Source organism: Mytilus edulis, chromosome 8, assembly GCF_963676685.1.
Source record: "Mytilus edulis chromosome 8, xbMytEdul2.2, whole genome shotgun sequence".
Lineage (NCBI taxonomy): Eukaryota > Metazoa > Mollusca > Bivalvia > Mytilida > Mytilidae > Mytilus > Mytilus edulis.
This window is the reverse complement of record NC_092351.1, coordinates 17,258,882-17,280,567: the sequence shown is the minus strand read 5'-3', so window position 1 is coordinate 17,280,567 and position 21,686 is coordinate 17,258,882. Positions and strand designations below refer to the sequence as shown.

Here is a 21,686-nt window from a genome sequence, read left to right as displayed (position 1 = left end):
TACAGAAAAGAAGGATATTTCAGATAATATGTACAAAATGTGTTGTATAAATGACCCTTGTCTAACGCCCTGTTTGGATGAAGTCAAAAGTGGGGTTCTTGGTACATAAAATTTGAAGTCTATAACAAAGACCTCACTAAATTTGTATCAAAAGCACTTTACAATGTCTAATGTACCTGTTCCATTTCACATAATATCTTTCTTTTCTTCTGTAGGATAGCAAGTGGTTTAAATATAAGCCTGTTGAGACTAAAATTGCATTCAAGTTTTTCATTAAAAAGGCAAAAATCTTTGTATCAGACCATACTGTCTGTAAGAAAAGTTAATTGCAAGAGCCTTTTTGTGCTCAGATTTGTTGTATCATGTCACATGAGTATAGAAATGATAAAAAGGGCACAATTTTTTATTTCTTATAGCCTCAATATGCATTTTTTAATGTAAATATGTGGCACGGCTTAAATTGACCCTTATTTTTTTCCAGTCTTGCTTGGCTTAAGACCCTTTTAAAGTAATATGATATGCTATTTGTAACTTTTCTTTCTATTTAAAGTACATTCAATACATATGTAAGGATTATTTATAACCAAAAAGCTTCACAAATTTAAAATTGCTGGAATATATTACATCTTCATGTAAGGCCCCCTTTCATTGAAAAACCTCAAATTTTAGGCCCAGGCTGATATAAATTTGACTTTTGAATAATTATGCTAAGTCTGATAAATCAAATGAGTACTCTATTGCTTTAAGTACATAATAAATGATATATTAGGGCATTTGAAAAGTATTTTTTTGCAACATTTTAATTTTCAAAGCCCAAAATGTTGATAGTTGAAATTTTTCAATTTTAACGTCAAAATTTAACACGCAAAGATGAGTATAGAATTTAACATAGTGTCTATAATATATATCCTATTGTTATGAAACTTTGCAAGCAGTGTTATAATTAATTAAGCTTTGGTCATACCAAGTTTTTTTAAGATTTGTCAACTCTTTCTATCCTATTAGGTCCGAGACCACAATTGTCGTCCCTTGATTTTCGTTGTTCACGAATATAGTCCCTAGTGTTAACAGTGGGCTACTTGCCAATAATTTTTATACCCCTTCCAAATTTATTTCTCCGAGTTTAATGCCTCAAATTGTAAGTAGGGGGGTGAAATTACACTGTAAAAAAATTTGGGTCCAGAATTTTACAGGAAAGTAGTGATTTGGTCTAGCTGAAAAAGGTTAAAAATTAGCACTTCGGAAGCTGTCAAAAGATTTCAAGACACCCTAAACACAAAATTGTCCATATTTTGAGTTAGAGGCGATGAAGTTTTCTATAATTTTGATATAATTTGTCCCAAAAGTAGTACAACACACTGTAAAAGTTTCATTGGGAAAGCGCAGGTGGGATTTTTTTTATTTTCATTTATGTTCTAAAAGAAATGCACTACGAATTAATTGTGTTCTCGGACCTAAGAGGTGAAGTCTGTAAATATAGAATCTGTACTTTGGCAACTTCCCTAAATGATTTGGTGGTGTCACTTTGTCAAATAGCATGAAACTAAAGGATTTAAACTTTTATTTTATAGAATTTCTGCAAAAATGACCAACTTTGGCATTTTATGGTCAAAATAGGCATTTCAAGGTTTTTTCAATATTGATGCATACATGGCATCCTGACTTTCTATCTGACAGGTTTTCATGTGTCAATACTTGTGTTTATATGCCTTTATCTAGTACTTTTACTTGTTTATGAACTCAGAATCTACAGAAAAGAAGGATATTTCAGATAATATGTACAAAATGTGTTGTATAAATGACCCTTGTCTAACGCCCTGTTTGGATGAAGTCAAAAGTGGGGTTCTTGGTACATAAAATTTGAAGTCTATAACAAAGACCTCACTAAATTTGTATCAAAAGCACTTTACAATGTCTAATGTACCTGTTCCATTTCACATAATATCTTTCTTTTCTTCTGTAGGATAGCAAGTGGTTTAAATATAAGCCTGTTGAGACTAAAATTGCATTCAAGTTTTTCATTAAAAAGGCAAAAATCTTTGTATCAGACCATACTGTCTGTAAGAAAAGTTAATTGCAAGAGCCTTTTTGTGCTCAGATTTGTTGTATCATGTCACATGAGTATAGAAATGATAAAAAGGGCACAATTTTTTATTTCTTATAGCCTCAATATGCATTTTTTAATGTAAATATGTGGCACGGCTTAAATTGACCCTTATTTTTTTCCAGTCTTGCTTGGCTTAAGACCCTTTTAAAGTAATATGATATGCTATTTGTAACTTTTCTTTCTATTTAAAGTACATTCAATACATATGTAAGGATTATTTATAACCAAAAAGCTTCACAAATTTAAAATTGCTGGAATATATTACATCTTCATGTAAGGCCCCCTTTCATTGAAAAACCTCAAATTTTAGGCCCAGGCTGATATAAATTTGACTTTTGAATAATTATGCTAAGTCTGATAAATCAAATGAGTACTCTATTGCTTTAAGTACATAATAAATGATATATTAGGGCATTTGAAAAGTATTTTTTTGCAACATTTTAATTTTCAAAGCCCAAAATGTTGATAGTTGAAATTTTTCAATTTTAACGTCAAAATTTAACACGCAAAGATGAGTATAGAATTTAACATAGTGTCTATAATATATATCCTATTGTTATGAAACTTTGCAAGCAGTGTTATAATTAATTAAGCTTTGGTCATACCAAGTTTTTTTAAGATTTGTCAACTCTTTCTATCCTATTAGGTCCGAGACCACAATTGTCGTCCCTTGATTTTCGTTGTTCACGAATATAGTCCCTAGTGTTAACAGTGGGCTACTTGCCAATAATTTTTATACCCCTTCCAAATTTATTTCTCCGAGTTTAATGCCTCAAATTGTAAGTAGGGGGGTGAAATTACACTGTAAAAAAATTTGGGTCCAGAATTTTACAGGAAAGTAGTGATTTGGTCTAGCTGAAAAAGGTTAAAAATTAGCACTTCGGAAGCTGTCAAAAGATTTCAAGACACCCTAAACACAAAATTGTCCATATTTTGAGTTAGAGGCGATGAAGTTTTCTATAATTTTGATATAATTTGTCCCAAAAGTAGTACAACACACTGTAAAAGTTTCATTGGGAAAGCGCAGGTGGGATTTTTTTTATTTTCATTTATGTTCTAAAAGAAATGCACTACGAATTAATTGTGTTCTCGGACCATATGATTTGAGTACTTTTTCTACATCAAGATTGGCTGTTCTTCATAAAATATGCTTACTTTAAGGAAAAAGATACTAAATTTTTGTACGCGTTGCCTAAAATGCAAATATTTCTTCATTTTACTGAAAATTATTGACCGCCATTAAATTTTTGTACTTTTTATAGTTTAGAATAGTTTTTTTTTCATAAAATTAAAAGAATATCAGAAAAATCATACTAAAATTTTCTTCGCATTGTTTAAAAATAACCAAAATTATTATTCTTTTTATCAAAAATTATACTATTTTATTTGAAATCAGTTATTTTTACCATTTTGAGACAAGTCTTCTAATCAGAATTGAGATATAATGAGAATCAAAATACTTAAACTTTTATTTTTGTGGAATAAGAATGCAGTTATTGATTTATTTTGATACAAATTATTAACTGTCATTTGATTTCAGTACTTTTTATACATCAAGATTGGCTGTTCTTGATAAAATATGCTTACTTTAAGGAAAAAGATACTAAATTTTTGTACGCGTTGCCTAAAATGCAAATATTTCTTCATTTTACTGAAAATTATTGACCGCCATTAAATTTTTGTACTTTTTATAGTTTAGAATAGTTTTTTTTTAATAAAATTAAAAGAATATCAGAAAAATCATACTAAAATTTTGTTCGCATTGTATAAAATAACCAAAATTATTATTCTTTTTATCAAAAATTATACTATTTTATTTGAAATCAGTTATTTTTACCATCTTGAGACAAGTCTTCTAATCAGAATTGAGATATAATGAGAATTCAAATACTTAAACTTTTATTTTTGTGGAATAAGAATGCAGTTATTGATTTATTTTGATACAAATTATTAACCTTCATTTGATTTTAGTACTTTTTCTACATCAAGATTGGTTGTTCTTCATAAAATATGCTTACTTTAAGGAAAAAGATACTAAATTTTTGTACTTTTTATAGTTTAGAATAGTTTTTTTCATAAAATTAAAAGAATATCAGAAAAATCATACTAAAATTTTGTTCGCATTGTTTAAAATAACCAAAACTATTCTTCTTTTGATCAAAAATGATACTATTTTATTTGAAATCAGTTATTTTTACCATCTTGAGACAAGTCTTCTAATCAGAATTGTGATATAATGAGAATTAATATACTTAAACTTTTATTTTTGTGGAATAAGAATGCAGTTATTGATTTATTTTGATACAAATTATTATCCGTCATATGATTTGAGTACTTATTGTACATCAAGATTGGCTGTTCTTCATAAAATATGCTTACTTTAAGGAAAAAGATACTAAATTTTTGTACGCGTTGCCTAAAATGCAAATATTTCTTCATTTTACTGAAAATTATTGACCGCCATTAAATTTTTGTACTTTTTATAGTTTAGAATAGTTTTTTACATAAAATTAAAAGAATATCAGAAAAATCATACTAAAATTTTGTTCGCATTGTTTAAAATAACCAAAACTATTCTTCTTTTGATCAAAAATGATACTATTTTATTTGAAATCAGTTATTTTTACCATCTTGAGACAAGTCTTCTAATCAGAATTGAGATATAATGAGAATTAATATACTTAAACTTTTATTTTTGTGGAATAAGAATGCAGTTATTGATTTATTTTGATACAATTTATTAACCGTCATATGATTTGAGTACTTTTTGTACATCAAGATTGGCTGTTCTTCATAAAATATGCTTACTTTAAGGAAAAAGATACAAAATTTTTGTACGCGTTGCCTAAAATGCAAATATTTCTTCATTTTACTGAAAATTATTGACCGCCATTAAATTTTTGTACTTTTTATAGTTTAGAATAGTTTTTTTTTAATAAAATTAAAAGAATATCAGAAAAATCATACTAAAATTTTGTTCGCATTGTATAAAATAACCAAAATTATTATACTTTTTATCAAAAATTATACTATTTTATTTGAAATCAGTTATTTTTACCATTTTGAGACAAGTCTTCTAATCAGAATTGAGATATAATGAGAATCAAAATACTTAGACTTTTTTTTTTGTGGAATAAGAATGCAGTTATTGATTTATTTCAATACAAATTATTAACCGTCATTTGATTTCAGTACTTTTTATACATCAAGATTGGCTGTTCTTGATAAAATATGCTTACTTTAAGGAAAAAGATACTAAATTTTTGTACGCGTTGCCTAAAATGCAAATATTTCTTCATTTTACTGAAAATTATTGACCGCCATTAAATTTTTGTACTTTTTATAGTTTAGAATAGTTTTTTTCATAAAATTAAAAGAATATCAGAAAAATCATACTAAAATTTTGTTCCCATTGTTTAAAATAACCAAAACTATTCTTCTTTTGATCAAAAATGATACTATTTTATTTGAAATCAGTTATTTTTACCATCTTGAGACAAGTCTTCTAATCAGAATTGTGATATAATGAGAATTAATATACTTAAACTTTTATTTTTGTGGAATAAGAATGCAGTTATTGATTTATTTTGATACAATTTATTAACCGTCATATGATTTGAGTACTTTTTGTACATCAAGATTGGCTGTTCTTCATAAAATCTGCTTACTTTAAGGAAAAAGATACTAAATTTTTGTACGCGTTGCCTAAAATGCAAATATTTCTTCATTTTACTAATAATTATTGACCGCCATTAAATTTTTGTACTTTTTATAGTTTAGAATATTTTTTTTTTAATAAAATTAAAAGAATATCAGAAAAATCATACTAAAATTTTGTTCGCATTGTATAAAATAACCAAAATTATTATTCTTTTTATCAAAAATTATACTATTTTATTTGAAATCAGTTATTTTTACCATCTTGAGACAAGTCTTCTAATCAGAATTGAGATATAATGAGAATTAAAATACTTAAACTTTTTTTTTTGTGGAATAAGAATGCAGTTATTGATTTATTTTGATACAAATTATTAACCTTCGTTTGATTTTAGTACTTTTTCTACATCAAGATTGGTTGTTCTTCATAAAATATGCTTACTTTAAGGAAAAAGATACTAAATTTTTGTACGCGTTGCCTAAAATGCAAATATTTCTTCATTTTACTGAAAATTATTGACCGCCATTAAATTTTTGTACTTTTTATAGTTTAGAATAGTTTTTTTTTCATAAAATTAAAAGAATATCAGAAAAATCATACTAAAATTTTCTTCGCATTGTTTAAAAATAACCAAAATTATTATTCTTTTTATCAAAAATTATACTATTTTATTTGAAATCAGTTATTTTTACCATTTTGAGACAAGTCTTCTAATCAGAATTGAGATATAATGAGAATCAAAATACTTAAACTTTTATTTTTGTGGAATAAGAATGCAGTTATTGATTTATTTTGATACAAATTATTAACTGTCATTTGATTTCAGTACTTTTTATACATCAAGATTGGCTGTTCTTGATAAAATATGCTTACTTTAAGGAAAAAGATACTAAATTTTTGTACGCGTTGCCTAAAATGCAAATATTTCTTCATTTTACTGAAAATTATTGACCGCCATTAAATTTTTGTATTTTTTATAGTTTAGAATAATTTTTTTTCATAAAATTAAAAGAGTGTCAGAGAAATCATACTAAAATATTATTCGCATCGTTTAAAATAACCAAAACTATTCTTCTTTTTATTGAAAATGATACTATTTTATTTGAAATCAGTTATTTTACCATCTTGAGACAAGTCTTCTAATTAGAATTGAGATATAATGAGACTTAAAATGCTTAAACTTTTATTTTTGTGGAATAAGAATGCAGTTATTGCTTTATTATGATATAAATTATTAACCGCCATATGATTTCATTACTTTTTGTTCATCAGGATTGGTTGTTCTTCATAAATTATGTTTACTTTAAGGAAAAAGATATTATTTTTTTGTTCGCGTTGCCAAAATGCAAATATTTCTTCTCATATTGGAAAATTTTGTAATTTCAATTGCAATCAGTTGTTATAAGTGATTTTCATATGATTTTTGTAGAAAATGTGAATTATTCAAGAATAAATCTGCTTAAAATTATTTCTTTCTTTTTAAGGAATGTATTTATGTTTACCACCATTGGATTTTTGTACTTTTTATTGTTTACAGATAATAACCATTTTCGTAGGAATAAGTTTATGTTAACAGAGTCATATAATACAATTATGTATTATATGTCTCTGATGTTAACAATATTTAATACAAAACTATTAATCAACAAAAACAATTTAACGCTCTAAGCATATATATACTATTTTCACTTTTTTATTGCAACCAATTTTATTACAAGTTAACGTGTAAATTAAGGTGTCTTCGTAGAGGTCCGCGTTCATCGTTTGTAAACACTGTCGAGTTCGGTTTACATAAAAATTTTAAATATATACGTATCAGTCCGATCCGTGCATAAATTTAATTTACTGATCGATCGGTGACAGTTGTCAAGGTAACTCTCACATAGGTTATTTGACTTATCTGACGGATCCTATGGGTCACCGATCACCGATCACTCATCGATCAGTCAAACATCCGTCACCGATCATTCACCGATCAGTCAAGTTCACGTCAAACAGTAACGCCTAAGGTTGCAAGTACTGTATTACATAAATATCTATCTTCCTAGTTTTTACTTTCCGCGTATATTATTTTATCTTACCTCCTATACATTTCTAGAATATAATTGGTTAAAAGTATTTGCGTTGGGACCGTGTATATTCCATATTAGGTTAATAAAGCGGCGGGGCGTATTTCAATACACGGTTAGTAGTTTCATCCCTTTATAAAACAAAACGATTCTGAGAAAAAAAAATCTTAAAAGTTTCAACAGCCGAAGAAATTGATGATGAAGATTGAAATAAATTCATAAAACACATTTAAAGCTAACAAGTGGTTATTGTTGGCATATGTTTTTGTGTGATCAATGGAACAAGTTTTCTAAATGCTAGAAAGGTATTACACTTACTCTGTTTGATAGGTCACTAGTCTAAATGTCACATGTTAAGATATTCGGTAAGACAAAATCGTTACATAGTGTGCTAGTGACGTAGTACGGTATATATGGGGTCAGTAAATTCCATATGGGGATTCGAGCCTCGCTTTCACTCATAATATACACCAACGAATAATAGTAAATAGAAAATGTATACGATAATGATGAAATCATTATTAAGAAGTTTGTGATCTAAATAAAAACAGTTTGCATACAGTTAGATTACACATAAAAATAATAATAAATATTTTAACAGACAAAAAATGAATATTAAAAGTTGAATAGATTTACCTGCAATAGGACTTCCTTTAAGGGTAGGTAAGGCACCAGTATTTTCAAGTATTTCTGTTTCTTGTTTAACTAGACTTTGTGCTGTTATATTTACCGACCCTGACCAGTTACTCGATGACTTTCTCTGTAGACTATATCTGCCTGGGGTCGGTCGCTGAAAATAATCAAATATCAGAGATATCAAATATTGTATTGAACTCGGTTTAAAATGCAACCCATGACATAAATTATCTTAACCAATGCACGGACACTTTATTTTCGTCAACAAATTTCTACCTTTCATCCAAACTGCAATAACTATAATCGTTTTAAGTATTGTAAACGTACTTTAACTTACAGTAACTGTTGTAATAAATTATAACCAACCAGTTATCTTCATGTATTGGTATTTGACTATAGGGTGGGTTTGCAGGAGTGGAGTGTCTTAATATAAATGTCTTAATTATGAATAGTTCATACCTATCTTTACTCAATTTCTAATTGTACAATCGATAGAAATTGCGTTGAGTAGTTATTGAGTAAATTATCATATAATTGACAGAGACAGAAGATACCAATCAACATAAGAACATAAATGAAATTTTAGTATTAAGGCGAAGTGTACGTTATTGCACGCCTCTAGAGGAATTTGGGATTACCAACGTGAGTCGTTAACTACGCGAGTTATCTCCCCTACTCCAAGTAAGGGAAAAAGAGCATATGAAATACAGATGACTACGGGTGGTATATCATGAATCAAAACAAGTATTCTTATATGCTATCTCAAAATTTCATAGAAACCATCATAATGACTTCAATCAGAAATCTGAGTATTCTAGTGTGGACTCTTTTACCACTGTTTTTGATTAAGCAGGTTCCGTTTATTTCAACAGAATGTAAAACAAGTTATAACAGCAAAATAAAAAAAAATATAACCGAATAACATAATAAATCATTGACAATTGTGCTTAGTCTTATCCTCCTCGTTCAAACCAGTATTGACCCCACTATATTTGTTTTGAAAAATCAGTTTTGAATGAAATGTCAATGTAGCGTAAAATTGTAAGTAACGAATTAATATATTGCATGTGAATTTGTGTGTTGAACTAGAAAGACGTTGAAGTTATATCAAAAACTCCAATCTGTTTTATTTTGCTGAAATTCATTTGTGGGTTCTTCTTTTGACTTCATTACAGCCATATAAATTCTTAGGATAATATTCAGATGCAGTTTTAATATTTTTTGGTAATCATACATGTGAATATTTAACAAATTATGGTACAATAAATTATTTCCTTTGTTACTGAAACTTAGGAAACGTTATATCATGTTTTGTCGTGTAGTTAAAGAAATTGGAAAGCGATCGAGACAGGGACTTTGAAAATTAAATTGCAGAATGTTGTCACTTAGTAATAGGGAACATGTGTATCAAGTTTTAAGTTGATTGCACTTCAACTTTATTAAAAACTACTTTGAAAAAACATTAACCTGAACCTTGACTGTTTGTTTTAACATGAAATTGAACAGACAAACGGACAACGGACGGACGAACGGACACACAGATCGTAAAATATAATGCCTCTAGGCGGGGCATAATGAGGATAAGGAATCCTGCCTAATTTAGAAAAGATTTGAGTCTTTACAGTACTTTCTTACAGTATATTAATTTGACAATTTGCATTATTTTTTTTTTTTTTTTTTGCAGCAGAAATATCCTAAGGATTAGACAGTTTTATTCCTTATCATTCGATAATACTTAAGCATTGTCAATAACTAAGGAAAATGGGTTATACACACTCACATGTTTTGTTACGACACCTAACGGTATAATTTTAATTCTCTATTATATCACTAGTACTATGCTATTTTAACAAACGTTCTACCATGACTGTTTTGCAAATATATATTGCTTTGCTTGTGATATTTGAATTTCCATCAGAAAACTTCTATACTGTTGGAATGTGTGACCATACCATATAGAAATTTTACTTACTTTCAAGGTAAATGTATGTAAATTTACAATAACATCATGTTTGAAGTCACACGATGAGAGATCAACACCCCTAGTTTTTGGTGGGGTTCGTGTTGTTTATTCTTTAGTTTTCTATGTTGTGTCGTGTGTACTATTGTTTTTCTGTTTGTCTTTTTTTATTTTTAGCCATGGCGTTGTCAGTTTGTTTTAGATTTATGAGTTTGACTGTCCCTTTGGTATCTTTCGTCCCTCTTTTATTATCAACTATCGAAAAGATCTAGCAGTATTAATAAAACAATTGAAGGTTTCCTTCTAACGGACCAAAGCTTAATAATGCCAAATTAATCGTTTTGTCGCGTCTTTATCTGGTTATCAGTTCAGTATATTTGTTATACTATCAGATTATTACATGGCATTTTTCATATTGCATGTATTATCAGCCTTAGGTTCAATATCAGCCCAAGAGCCGCATGGCTCAAGGGCTGATATTCACCAAGGGCTGATAATACATGCGATATGAAAAATTACATGTTATGATCTTTTTATCATATGCTTCAACAATTGAGAAAGATAACAGATTCATATATTGATCCTTTTACGTGGTTCCCAAATACAAGTTCAAAGTGTGAAAAGTTCATGGAAGTCGGACCCCAAATTTAGTACATTCGATATGAAATCTTTCTATAATATGCCTCTTCAGAGAAGAAAAACATTTTAGTATGGACGAAATTACAAAAAAAAAATAATTCAACAATATACATAATGAACACTGTTTGGAAAGTTCAACTTTTTTAAAGTAACTTTCTAAATTATGCTTGAAACTTTTAAAAAATGCATTTATTTAATAATTTGTTTGTGTTTTTTTTTTATTATTTTACACAATATACTTTCCAGTATCCAAATAATTGTTTTGTACACTACTTTGTAATGTTTTTCACGGAAAAGGTAGCATTGAGGTGTATTTTCCGGAATTTGCCGAGTATCACCGGAATGCCATGCGATAACGTTACGGAAAGGCATGTGATAAACTTTTCATATCAGCCCGCTAAGCGCCAATTCAAAACAATATGGAATTTACGTTAATTTAATGCTATTATCATACAGTAAAAATCATATGTTATTTAGTCTAAGTATATGATAATAAGCATTACTATATCGATATCATAAACTTTGCAATTACATGTTCTTGTGGAAATTTTCATCCGTACTTCTGTTATATTGTAAAATTTATGAATGAATATATTTGTGAAGTACTTAATGGATATATTACCTTGCGCTCTCTGCTTTCTAAAATAAAGACGTCTGCTTTAAATTAAAAAGACAGAGTGTAAAGAAAACTGTATCGAGTTGTCAAAACCAGTATGTTTGATATATAGCTGGTTTTCCAACCATAGTCATTTTTATTAAACATTTATGTAACAAAAATTAAATTACTGGTTTTATGACATACCAAATTAGACAATTATCGGGTTTGTTATTACATGACATACACGACGGGTGCCACATGCGGAGCAGGATCTGCTAACCCTTCCGAAGCACCTGAGATCACCCCTGGTTTTTAGTTTTCTATGTTGTGAAATGTGTACTATTTTTTGTCTTGTTGTCTTTTTCTTTTTTAGCTATGGTGTAGTCAGTTTATTTTCGATATATGAGTTTAAATGTCCCTCTGGTATCTTTTGCCCCTCTTTATAGAAAATGAGAAAGTACATACTTGCAGAGACATTATTACTTCGTGCCTTGTAGTGAACAGCTTTCGTGATATTCTACTTGCAAATGTTTCTCTTGTTCCTGTAAACATTTATATATTATTATTTTAGATCTTATGTTTTATAAGGAATATTTATTAATTCTAACAAAAAAGACTGCTATGTTTGTTTTGTTTTATAGTTTTGTTTTGCTTGCTTGAATATAAGTTACAGTAAAGCGGATATTTTAAACCTTAAGTTTATTGGAATATATGAGATGCAAGCACTCACTGACATGAGAACTATCAACTCGCAGTATATCATCAATAAATCTGCAAAGAAACTAAAATTCTTTACAACATGCATTTTCTTTTTGTTTTGGGAAGAACCTGTATGAATCCTGCTATAGATGATTGTACAAATCTAATTTGAGGATACTTTAAATATTCAATCTCATAAATTACCATTTGGGTAAAACAAATCTACTCTGTCTGCACCTGGACAGCACACAGCAATTTTAAGGACGGTTATTGAACTATCAACAGCAAACATGACCTTGTTACTTGATGTCCGTGACCAGTTAAATGCATCTACTATAACTCCACCAACAGGGAAAGTTTTCTGGTAAGAGAGAAGATTTCAGTGCCATGTTATACACAAGCATGTTGGAATAATTTAAGTATAAATATCACATTAAAGAGTATCAATACTATCATTTGTTTGTTTTGTTTACAAATCTTTTTCAATACAATGGAATTTGATAGCAATTGTCATACAACTGAGTGGTTTTGCTGGATATACAACCAGGTTCAATCCACTTTTATTTACATACGAAAATGTCTGTACTAAGTCAGAACTATGACAGTTGTTATCCATATGTTTGATGTGATTGAGCTTTTGATTTTGTCACACGATTAGGGACTTTCCGTTTTGAGTTTTCCTCAGAGTTAAGTATTTAAGTAATTTAACTTTTTGTTGTTATCAATATGAAAATAGAATACATTCAATATTAAAGGTAAAAGTGGTTTGCCACAGTTTTACAAAATTCAAAAATTAGAATAAATAACAACTTCAAAACATTTGAATATGGCAATTGTTATATTATAGTTCGTATTTGTTTGTGTGTTACATTTTAACGTTATGTTTCTGTTGTGTCATTTGTTTCATGTATTTAGTTTTGATGTTATATTTTTTATTCTCATTGGATTTTGTCTAATGCCTAGTTCTTTTCTGTGTGTGTCACATTTTAATGTTGTGTCGTAGTTCTCCTCTTATATTTAATGTGTTTCCCTCAGTTTTAGTTTGTAACCCGGATTTGTTTTTTCTATCGATTTATGAGTTTCGAACAGCGGTATACCACTGTTGCCTTATTGAACACAGAATTAGGAGACGAAAATATTGTAAAGATAAAAAAGAAGATGTGATATGATTGCCAATCAAACAACTCTCCACAAGAGACCAATATGACACAGAAATTAACAACTATAGGCCATCGTACGGCCTTCAACAATGAGTAAAGCTCATACCGCATAGTCAGCTATAAATAGGCCCCGAAATGACAATGTAAAACAATTTAAACGAGAAAACTAACGACCTTATTTATATAAAGGCTGACTTTACCGTAGCGATTTGACGATGAATGTGTGAACTTTATCAATGATAAATACAAAACAAAGAAAGCACGTTTTATTGTTTGTGAGGAATATATCTACACAACCTGAATACCAACATTTTGATGCTATGGCTTATATTTCATAATATGAAGTAAAATACACATAGTATTACGATTCTCCGATAAAATTGTCAAATTTAAAATATTTAAAAAAAAAAAGACTTCAAACTTCTCCATTTTTATTTTAAGTGATTTTAAATGTTACCTCAATAACATCATTCAATACAGCACTTATTTCTTCTTTCGTTGTTCGATAGACCTTTCCTCCTGTTGCGTTAGCTAGACGCTGAAAGAATGACGCAGTGTCTTTTCTCTTTACATCTGACAATAAAAAAGAAGACCATTAATTGAGGATAACAAATTATATGTATAATGAAGAAAAATACTGGAATGATATATAATAGAATCGATTCAAACATGCGTTGACAAATATAAATAAAAAGCAAAATATCTAACGAATGATTACTTGAGTATGATCAACACTACTTAGTATATGCACAAAACATAGATCATATTATGATTCCTGAAAACAATTTAATAAATTTCAGTTACATATCCTGCTTATCTACAGTAAGATTTACTCTTTTTAGCCAATCAAAAATAATTTAAAGGATTTATTTTGGTTTGTTATGTATGTTTTGAGACATCTACATTTTTTTAGTACAATATGTCTAGATTATCACAACGGTATTTCTCACGCTCGATCTGAAATAACGATATTGTACAACATATATAAGTTATATACGTCTAAAATGTGAACAACAACACTAAAATTTTAAACAGGAAAAAAATGAATATAATTATCATCAAATATTTGGGATAACAATTATCACCATCAGCATAATGTTAAAAATAGTCTTAATACTCTGTGCTGGTTTTTTTTTATTGCAAACATCTTCAACGCTATCTAAAAGTTATAATCGAAACAACATTTGCATAATATAAATTCTTGAACTAAGCACGAACTAAGTATTCATGAAAGACAAGGCTTGCATTCATATACATCACAAATGGAACGAACACATTCAAGATTTGAAACACACCCTTTCGTTGATTTAATTTGAAGCCATCGATTTTAATTTGCTAATCCACAATCATTCCCGGACTGATGTACGTGCGTTGTGGTCAGTGATAGTAATGGTCAGTCGAATTATTATTTGCCCCACACCCTTATATGCATATACAGGTATGATGGTTTTGATTGTTACAATTAACATATGCCGTGTTACACGAATTAAGACAACAGTAGTTTACCGATATGCATATCTCATTAAAGGTTACGAAGACAAATCAAGATACCGAACATAAACTGAAGGAATTGCACCGAATGCGTCCAAAGAGTAAGTGTCTCATGTCTACAAGGAATCACCGACCATGTACCTTAACCAGTGGTGTTGAATATCAGATTTTCCTAAGTTTATCTCATTTTATGCATACGGCAAATAAGTAATAGGGGACTGATATTTAAGTTTTTATAACTGCAGTATTTGTTTAACTAAGGGTTTAAGATATTTCGAAGGTTGGAATTTTTTTCTTTTACTAACTTACACTGAATCGCCCGTCGTTTCCTTGAACAATTGCCCGTAATAAATGGGCTTATTATAATACGTTTAGCTACTGCTGCACTTGCTAACTCTTGTTGTCTATGTCCATCCTTTGCGTCGGCGTCAGTAAACACAAACATTGTAGAACCGTTTCGAGATATACTGATGGCTACAAAGAATAAAACTGTGAAAATAATTATATACACATATTATTCCTATAAATAACTTCTTGTGACCATAATTAATATCTATTTTTTTCTCGCATAAGAACTCATCCTCAGTAGTTCTTACAAACTACAAGTAAAATATAATCAAAATTCGGGTATTTATTTGGCTAGATTTGTCATAGAAAAGTATTAATGATTTGAATTTATCTTTAATATTTGATTTTGTGGCCAATGTATTGCATTTAACATATTTAAGGAATACCGTACCTACAAGTAAAAAATCACACCATTCAGTTAATACACATGTAACATTCCCAAAAATGTATTTTCCCAAATCATATGCACAAAAAACCTGATTTTTTTCTGTTTATGAATGTTTTGTCCTTGTGTCCTATCTATAGAAGATAGATACGTATAATGTATCTTATTACTTTATTTACCTCTAGCTATGCCGTCGGATGCAAACTCGGGGCAGTCATAACCTCCAGCTACTGTGATATTTTTGATTCTCTTAATCATTTCGTATCCATCTCTTTCTACGAATGCTTTATTCAATGTAACTAAGAAAGCAAATAAACTTAATCACAAGTTGTTACCAATATCATAAACAAACATATATAAGTATATTTCTTTAATTCTTACTCGATTTATCCTTTTCCTGACTTGTTTATTATTTTTATTTAATCAATGTGTGGTTTGTTTGATCTCAGTTGTTCATTGATTACAATTTGATTATGACGTCAAATTTTCTTGCTTTTCTCTTCTCTGAAATTCCTATTGTGGCGTTATGAAATAAAGCGACAATGCCTGATGATGCCGCATGGAAAGAACACATCTTTTGCGAGTTGTTCGAAAAGAAGGATTAAGATTGTCTGCAAATCGTTTAAAACTCTTTAGAGAAACAGATTCCACCAACATATCTCGTGCAAGACGATATTTATCCACTCTCCGCTATTACTTTGAAACATTTAAAACGCTCGGTATGGCGCACGTTTTAAATTTAAAAAGTTAACTTTCTCAAGTGGATAAATATCGTACTACACTCGATGATGTGGAAGAATCTATGTATAAATTTATTCATCATACTTGCTCTACATTTCTAGGAATAGTATTGGTGAAACGCGATCTCCTAGAGACCATGTATAATTATTATTGGGTTAGTTTATGTGTTTTATTAAAATTAAAGGTTAGAAGCAGTCTTACGCCACTATATAAAAAAACATGACATTGAAGAAAACTTTGCACACAGACCACAAATGAAGAAATTGATGGTATACGATTGACAATAAATGCAGAAAACACAATGAAGGCTAGCACATTCCTGTTGTTGTTGTTTATAATTTTATTTTTGTACAGACCAATGAAATTAGGTTCTAAACACGAAGAGATAAAAGGCTACCTGTCTGAATTTATCTCCACATGTTAAGATAGTCAGTACGATAAATTAATTTAATAACCCTGTTCATATCGAATTAGTTTAATGACCCTGTTTATATCGAATTAGGTCATTAACACTCTATATAACTAATAATAAAGGAACAAATTAATTCACATACAAAAACAATATAAGGACTATTTTGAAAAAATTTGAATCACTTTTTTAACTTGCGATATTCTTTTACAAACCTGGATCACTAAACAGTGATAAAACATAATCAGCTGGTTCATTGTTAGAACCGATTGTAGCAGTCACGCGTTGAATTATTAGTTCTCTAACAGCAGCAATTTCTTCCTTCATGGAACCTGAGAAATCTATAACAAACGCTAGTGATACATCCTCTCTTGTTTTGATGTTGAATATTTCGTCGAAAGTTTTACTCCCAAGCATTTTCAGAATGCCTGTATCTATAATATATACATATTATATTTGTTACTTATATCGATGGAGAATAAACACACAAAAAATAGTACATGCAGTATATGAAAACAATTGGTTATGTTGAATTTGATTGCAGCTACTACGAACATGTGACTTAAGGCACGATTTTCTAGTTAGGACAGCTTGTTATTAAAAATTGTTAGGTTTCTATTCATTGCCATTTTTTGTTTACAGACGTCTAGCTTTTTGTCAAGTATCTTGTGACGTGCTAGCTTTTGGTGTGCTTAAAGCGACCTTGGATATCAACTTCTTAAAATTGTCTTTTGATTATAAATTATTCCGTTTGGTGAACTTATTTTGTTTTCAGAATTTTATATTTTAATTTGTTTGCTATTGATTAAGTTAAATACATATTTTTATTCAAAATATAACTCTAATAATACCGATATTTTTAATTGATTGGGTTTTCTTCGCCTATTGTGAGGAAGCTGAAAGTTGATTTTAACGTCATTTTGGACTTCTAATTTGAAATTCAGTATTTCGATATTTTGGAATTTTTTCTACATTCTATTGTTTTGATAATTAAATTTATACTTTTGTTTTATTAACAAATACTATTCATAACTTTTAATTAACATGTTTTGATGCATTCAGCTGATATTCCTAGGAGCGCATTGCGTGACATGTTTTTAAATATTTCTAAATGAGGATATATGCCTTATCATGTCGTGACTACAATCCCGTTCCCTTTTCACGAATGTGACCTACCAAATATAACTTTAGCTCTTAACCGGGCTTGTAATAACATGATCAACACGAAAGGGCAACATGTGGAGCAGGATCTGCTAGCCCTTCCGGAGCACCTGAGATCGCACCCAATTTTTGGTGGGGTTCGTGTTGCTTAGTCTTTAGTTTTCGATGTTGTGTCTTGTGTACTATTATTTATCTGGTTTTTTTTTGTCTTTTCAGCCATGACGTTGTCAGTTTATTTCTATCCGTCAGTGCGGTTGTTTTGGTGATATACATTGTAAGCCTTTGAAAATTTGGCGGGAAATGATTCACGCCGGATTTTTCATATATTTAACATTGGCGCCTTTTTCTTTCAAAACAAATAACAAGGATTTTATAAGATTTTCAAATATGTTTTTTTTTAAACTATATGTAATAAAATTATGAAAAAAGGAGGGGTTAGTGCACAGGCGCTTGGGTATATGATACAATTTCTTTTTATTTTTTTGTTGATTAAAATATTCAATTTTCTATATTTATAATGCATATCTATCACTTCTGTGCATGTCTCAGCTAGTTTCGAGTGATTTAAACGACTTAGTGAAAATACAAAATTTTACTATCCATACTAAGAAACAAAGTATGGATAGTAAAATTTGGTATTTTCACTAAGTCGTTTAAATCACTCGAAACTAGCTGAGACATGCACAGAAGTGATAGATATGCATTATAAATATAGAAAATTGAATATTTTAATCAACAATAAAATTTAAAAAAATTGTATCATATACCCAAGCGCCTGTGGGTTAGTGAGCTAATTTTTAATGACACTTCATGGAAACAACAAGAGGATTCCGAATATCTGGCAAAAGTTTTAAAACCATGAGGAGCAAACATCCTATATAGCTAAAGTGATAAAAAAAATATGTCAACGTGTGTTTTCTAATATCTACAATTTGCCGATTTGAAAACAATATCATTCTGCCACAAACTTTCAAATGTTTAAATAATTTTCAAATACCGTTCATAGTGAGAAAGTCTGTTGTGGCAGCAATAGCAGCTAAATAGGCCTGTTCATGAAGATAAAAATGGGGAGATAAACGTTCTGTTGGTGTTTCTTTGTTTATTCCACATTTTGCTACCATTGTACGACTCTCATCGTCGGGTCCACCATGACTACATTTTCCAGTGTGTGCACCTTGAGTTTCTATAAAATGATGATACAGTCGCGTTTTAAATCTATAAGCGTAATAAGGTATCATATGGTCCATTCAACATACATATTGATGTTATTTTTTTTTGTTTGCTCAGGCAATCAAAGTATGACAGAAATATTAAACTCCAAAAAAAATGCAAAAAGGAGAGTCAATAAACACAGACAAACTCAAACGTTATAAACCAACGGAAGAAATGGAAAAACACCTGTCACATTCCTGACTTGTTACAAGCATTTGCCGAAAAGAAACGGTTTGTTAGAAATGGTTTCATGTGTGGCTAAATCTTCGACATGTATGACATTTGATTTTATTTCCGCTATATTGAAATTAGTTGAACAGTTGTCCCACACAGACATAATAGGTTAATGTGACAATAATTGTGAGCCAAAACTGTGTTAATATACATCACATACATGTTTGTGTTTCAGACATAGGGAAAATATCGAACGTAAAGCCTTTATTGCAAATCTTTTTGCTAATGTTTCACCAAGCAATCATATGAAGTCTAAAAGATGCTTCATTTGGTTGACAAATTATTATTTCGATCGTATGTATATATATATATATAGATTTATTCAATTTTATGATGGAAAAGGATGAATATAATATAATACATCATGCTGTTTTGAACTAATCTTACTTGTAGGTTTTGTGTTTCCTCTTCCGTGATGGTAACCACTGGTTAACTTGTTTTGTACTTTAATATTTTGTCCACAGTCAGTACTTAAACAAAGCATAAACTACATCGGTACTATAGACTAATATATGAACAAAATATATGAAAATTCAGGGTAAATCCGAAATTAGATTCTTGTAAAACAAAGCCGGACAACTGCGTATTTCTGCGATTCTTATTTTATTAAAGCAAGTAACTGATTAACACTTTTGTTTAACAACGTTTTACAATGACAACGATAGACAATGCAACTTTACTTCTAACTCTAACACGATTCGTCTACATTATACATAACCATTTCTCTTTATATAAAATAACTTACTCTATATTTGTAACATCGTTACAGGTATCTTCATCATGTGAAGCTACTGCCATTAGTGTCTTCCCTTTGATACCTATACAAGAAAATGTACTGATAAATTAAACATTTTGTATACGCAGTATCTAGGAATAAATAGATTATTTTACAACCAACTATTTTAAAAGACGATAGCAAATAATATCATGTGTAGAAAAAGCAAGCGATATGGCAACAATGTAGAATTTAAAGCAATGTAGAACACGAAAAAACGAGTAAACGCTATGATACGAGCTTTCATTTAAGAATTGAATGCTTCTTTTTGTAAATTCATTGGGGTGTAAAAGCGTTGACCGAAGAACATTTTGTATGAAGCGCGGAAGCGCTTCATTCTAAAAATGTGCGCACGGTCAACGCTTTTACAACCCTATGAAGTTACAAAAAGAAGCATTCAATACTTATAATTACATTTTTTTAGCTATGATCAAGAAAAAACGAATTTTATATTGTTTTTATTTAATTCACCTGTGCACTTTATTGTGGGACCACGTGTTATCATGAATGAAAAGTTTTATTGAGTGATACAATTGCTTACGGAATAACACGTGATGTGCTGCTAGCTAATCAAAATAAAGTATTATAATAAAACATACATCTAATGTAATTATTAAGACGTAAATGGTTTTTTTTCTTTTTATACCGTATAAACATACGAATTTCTCTTGGTAGACTTCAAACCAAGCAAAAGAAAATAATGAAAATCTTTCAATATTTGTAAAACAATGTCACGATGAATTTATGACGGTAACAAAATAAATGCAGACACAAATTGAATGTTCATATGTGTCGCTGGTATGCCTGTTGATTCAAATGTGATATGCAATTAGTTCTAAACATAATGCAGAAATGATATGCTGAAATGTAGAAAAAAAGGTTTACTGTGTCGTTCATTTCATTTGTTGTGGTCTACCTGTTGTTGATCTTATGCTGTAAGGGTATAGTGTGGTATAAACCAATATTTACATCCTGGAGATAGTTGTCTTGTTTACTTCATATTTATCTACAACCATGATGTATTCACAGACAAATTGACAATAAGGTTGCCAAAAGAAAAAATATAAAAGACATAAAACTTTCAAAAAACATTAAGTAGAAAACTGAAAATTTAGAGACATTAAACAAATGAATCTTGAGGTTAACTTATAATTTTAGGATAGTAGGATTCTTTACATCTTTATATTTCATGCGATTTTAACAATTAAACGCTTTCTTCTTGCAGGGACAATATTAATGGCAACATCAAAATTTTTATTACTTGAGTATAAAATATAAAATTGGTACAGTTGCCAATGAGACAACTTTTCAAAAAAAACCAAATGACCCAGAAATCAACAACTATATGTCACTGTTCAGCTTTCAACAATGAGCAAAGCCTATGAGTTTTCAAGTTCTGTGTGA

The 21,686-nt window shown here is 29.5% G+C and overlaps 1 protein-coding gene across 1 annotated transcript in view; it reads right to left on the bottom strand.

Annotated features, from left to right (window-relative positions):
- Nucleotides 1-21,686, bottom strand: part of LOC139484952 (uncharacterized) — a 47,991-nt gene that overhangs the window by 16,703 nt on the left and 9,602 nt on the right. The window contains exons 4-13 of the mRNA XM_071269016.1: nucleotides 20,253-20,325; nucleotides 19,895-19,977; nucleotides 19,059-19,244; nucleotides 17,116-17,334; nucleotides 15,930-16,049; nucleotides 15,327-15,491; nucleotides 13,984-14,099; nucleotides 12,571-12,727; nucleotides 12,133-12,209; nucleotides 8,471-8,624 (exon numbers count right to left, since the gene is read on the bottom strand). Coding sequence (XP_071125117.1) covers nucleotides 8,471-8,624; nucleotides 12,133-12,209; nucleotides 12,571-12,727; nucleotides 13,984-14,099; nucleotides 15,327-15,491; nucleotides 15,930-16,049; nucleotides 17,116-17,334; nucleotides 19,059-19,244; nucleotides 19,895-19,977; nucleotides 20,253-20,325 — 1,350 coding nt within the window. The remainder of the gene's footprint in view (nucleotides 1-8,470; nucleotides 8,625-12,132; nucleotides 12,210-12,570; nucleotides 12,728-13,983; nucleotides 14,100-15,326; nucleotides 15,492-15,929; nucleotides 16,050-17,115; nucleotides 17,335-19,058; nucleotides 19,245-19,894; nucleotides 19,978-20,252; nucleotides 20,326-21,686) is intronic.